The following is a 4,075-nucleotide window of genomic DNA, read 5'->3' as shown; positions in this document are numbered from 1 at the left end:
GCTCATATAGCCTTGGGTAACATGGCTGAAAAGTATGGACCAATCTTCACAATTTGGTTGGGTGTGCATCGAACAATAATAGTAAGCAGTTGGGAGATAGCCAGAGAGTGTTTTGCTACCAATGACAAAGCCTTTGCCAACCGTCCTAAAGGTTTAGCTCTAGAAATCTTGGGCTACATGATAGAACCTTCTTGTACTATCCTCACAATCTCACAGTTATTGTAGTTCTTAGAGGGAACTAGGCCTCCAATGATTCTTTCGAGGGAATCATCCTCCTAATTAGAATCTCAATGAGAAGCTAATCAATTGCATTATTATTCTCATGCCTCAGATTACAATCAAATCAGCCTTTATACTTGGCTATAATAGTCTAACAGAATTACAGCTGGACAGTTAGACAATAGTACTACCCAAAAGAACTGCTACTAAACAAAGATCAGTTCTACCTGAAGCTGGTGGGGCTTGGCCTTTGATTGGCCACCTCCACCAGTTAGGAAGGTCACAACCGGCTCATATAGCCTTGGGTAACATGGCTGAAAAGTATGGACCAATCTTCACAATTTGGTTGGGTGTGCATCGAACAATAATAGTAAGCAGTTGGGAGATAGCCAGAGAGTGTTTTGCTACCAATGACAAAGCCTTTGCCAACCGTCCTAAAGGTTTAGCTCTAGAAATCTTGGGCTACATGATAGAACCTTCTTGTACTATCCTCACAATCTCACAGTTATTGTAGTTCTTAGAGGGAACTAGGCCTCCAATGATTCTTTCGAGGGAATCATCCTCCTAATTAGAATCTCAATGAGAAGCTAATCAATTGCATTATTATTCTCATGCCTCAGATTACAATCAAATCAGCCTTTATACTTGGCTATAATAGTCTAACAGAATTACAGCTGGACAGTTAGACAATAGTACTACCCAACCAAGCCAAGCCTAACTAACTAACAATGTACAAGTAACTAATGCATCTAGTTATCAATTAGCATATATCCAGTAACCTAACACTACAACTATGCTCTGGTTGGGTTCAGCCCTTATGGTCTCTTCTAGCGCCAAGTGAGAAAAATGGTCACGCTAGAAGTCCGCTCAAACCACCGGCTTGAAACGCTTAAACACATTCGAGAGGCTGAGGTAAATGAATCTATAAAAGAGATAAATGAATCTATAAAAGAGATACATAAGCTATTGGCCAAGAACGACAAGATGTTATTGGAGATGGAGAGATGGCTAGGGTGCACAGCCCTAAACATAATATGTAGGATGGTTGTAGGACAACAATTTGGTAAGGCTACGGCCAAGGTTGAGAATGATAAAAATGATCAATGTCGAAAGGCATTGAGAAAGTTTATGGATTTGAGTGGAGAGTTTGTGGTCTCAGATGCACTTCCATATCTAAGGTGGTTGGACGTGGGGGGAAGCGAGAAAGCCATGAAGAAAACTGCAAAAGAATTGGATGATGTGACTAAAGAATGGCTAGAGGAGCATAAGCAGAGGAAAATTTCTGGTGGGGTGAAGGAACACCAAGATTTTATGGATGTAATGCTATCCATTGTCACTGATGATGATGAGACTTCCAGTTATGATGTTGATACAATTGTCAAAGCTACATGCCTGGTAAGCTTTTGATAACCCTATTAATTCACACGTAGTATAATATATTTCCAAAATCCCATTTGCTACATATATTCAATTAGGTTAACTTGTTAAACACAAGTAATAAACACTGCTCTATTGAATTTGTAGAGTTGATCCTTTGACTTTGTAGAGTAACAATTAAATTTCTTAGATAGATGAACACATGCATGGCCCATGTAGAAATACAAATTCTCTATACTACTTTTTGTATTCCACTTGTACGGCCCCCGCGTCGTATCCTACATTGGGCCTTGGACCCTGGCCTGGGTATATGGCCCATGAGGCCAATCCCCTTATACCCGGCAGCCCACCCCCGGGCCACGCGTACTGCAAGCCCGAGCCTTGCTTCTTCATCGTTTCTCGGCAACATCTTTCCAGGCAGTAATAAATATTTGACTCACGGGAAGCCCCGCGCTGTACCTACCCGGCCGCGACCCGGAGAGCCACCGCTGCCAAGGACTATCGTGGAGGCAGGAACCAAGTTCCAACGCCACCCTCACAGTTTCCCACTCCTACCTGACCACCCACTTACGATCGATAATAGTGGACCGCCGGTTGCACTCGTTGGCAAGTAATTATGACCTCTCCACTAAACTATGGCCTATAAATGTAGGAAGTTTTGAGAAGAGAGGGGTTGGAAAAAATGGCGCGCAGTAAGGAGAGTGTATGAAAAAAGTGAGCAAAAAGAGAAGGTGACTCAGACCCACGAGGAAAGAAAAGAAAGGACCTTAGGTCTTAGCGGGAAGAACGACCCAGTGTAGGAAATCCAAACCCACTATACAAGTAAGTTGTGAGCCCAAGTGAGACCCAGCCCAAAAGGGTTTCGGTTTTAACTGCCCCGAGATGGTCCCTTACACTCGGCACTGCTCGGTAGTATGCCCCGGTCTTTGTGGTAGGTGTAGTATAGGTTCTGATTCCCCCTAGAGGGTCGCCAGCCATCCGATTCGGCCATCTAAAGTACGGCTCGTGCTTGATCTTATCCACAAACTTATGCACGGGCTCCTTGAACGTCACGTTCACCTCCCCTGCCGGCGCTACTGGCTCTTGAATCCTCAAATTTCCCGTGCCCTCTATTGAAAACCGCTCAGCCGAGGGCGATCTGTCACCTGTGCCTTGCCTTTACTCTGTATTCTGTCATCTTCCAACCTCTTGTACTCCTCGATGCGCCTCATCAGCTGCCTCATATCCTCGGGAGGTTTCTTGGTTAATGATTTCAACCCTGACTCCGGGCAATCCCATTCTGAAAGTGCTCGCCGCGATCTTCTTGTTCCCTCCGCCGATCTCGTTGTAGAGCTCCCAGTATCGGCTAGCGTAATTACGGAGGGTTTCCCCTGCCCTTATCTTCATAGACAGCAGCGCGTCCACCGGTTGTTGTTCCGGCTGCACGTCACGAAACGGGAACCGAACTCCTGTATTAGCTCGGCGAAACTGTGAATGGAGCCCTTACGCAACCCGTTGAACCACCTTAAGGCCGTGGGACCGAGGCTGGAGGGAAAAACCTTGCACATCAGAGCGTCATTGCGGGTATGCAAAGACATCATCTGGATATAGTGGCTGACATGCTCCACGGGATCCGTTTTCCCCTATACGAATTGAACAGGCGGGCGTGTAAATCTGTCCGGCATCGGTGCTCGCTCAATGTCTGCTGAGAATGGTGACCGAGCCGCCCTGCGCAATGCACGGCGCATAGCATCCATAGCTGCATTCCTTGGCCGTCCCTCTGGAGAATTCGAGCCCCGATTTCTGTATTCTCGGGACCGAGAGCGATTTTGCCGCCGGTGAGATTCTGCTGAACGGGAGCGGTCTTGGCGGCGACGGGACTCCCTCGAGTGCGAGCGCTCCCTGTGGTGATGGGATCCCGGTCGATTCGAGCCCGTCCCGCGCCTCTCTTCCTCATCGTCCGGCCTTCTATCTCGGTCGTCTTGACTGGCTCGGCGGCGCTCGTTTCGTGCTTCCAATTCCAGGTCTTGTACTAACCTCCGCAGCCGCTCAAGCTCTTCATCCCTGACGTCAGGCTGCCCACATCTGGAAGCATGGGACACCGTTCTCCCCGTTTGATACGACCCTTCTCCAAGGCCGGACCGCTCTTCCAGCTGCTCGTAAACCGGATCCTCGCGTCTCTTCTGCCTCCATTCCCGCCAGGTAGAGCCCCTAGAAGACCCTGCCGAGTCACTCTCGGCTCCACCTCTAGACATCTATCCTGTACGCGAGTCTCGGCGAAACCACTGCTTAGTAGGATTTCCCACAGACGGCGCCAATTGTGCACACCCAAAACCGAAACCCTTTTGGGCTGGGTCTCACTTGGGCTCACAACTTACTTGTATAGTGGGTTTGGATTTCCTACACTGGGTCGTTCTTCCCGCTAAGACCTAAGGTCCTTTCTTTTCTTTCCTCGTGGGTCTAAGTCACCTTCTCTTTTTGCTCACTCTTTTCATACACT

At 47.8% G+C, this 4,075-nt stretch overlaps 1 protein-coding gene across 1 annotated transcript in view; it reads left to right on the top strand.

Moving 5' to 3' along the window:
- The first annotated feature begins 1,159 nt into the window (after nt 1-1,159).
- LOC111994672 (cytochrome P450 82A3) overlaps nt 1,160-4,075 on the top strand; it is a 9,398-nt gene continuing 6,482 nt past the window's right edge. The window contains exon 1 of the mRNA XM_065776809.1: nt 1,160-1,614. Within this exon, the coding sequence (XP_065632881.1) occupies nt 1,204-1,614 (411 nt within the window). The 5' untranslated portion in view covers nt 1,160-1,203. The remainder of the gene's footprint in view (nt 1,615-4,075) is intronic.

Source organism: Quercus suber, unplaced genomic scaffold (assembly GCF_002906115.3).
Source record: "Quercus suber isolate HL8 unplaced genomic scaffold, Cork oak 2.0 scaffold_142, whole genome shotgun sequence".
Lineage (NCBI taxonomy): Eukaryota > Viridiplantae > Streptophyta > Magnoliopsida > Fagales > Fagaceae > Quercus > Quercus suber.
The sequence above is the reverse complement of the archived record's forward strand: the minus strand, read 5'-3'. Positions and strand labels throughout refer to the sequence as shown.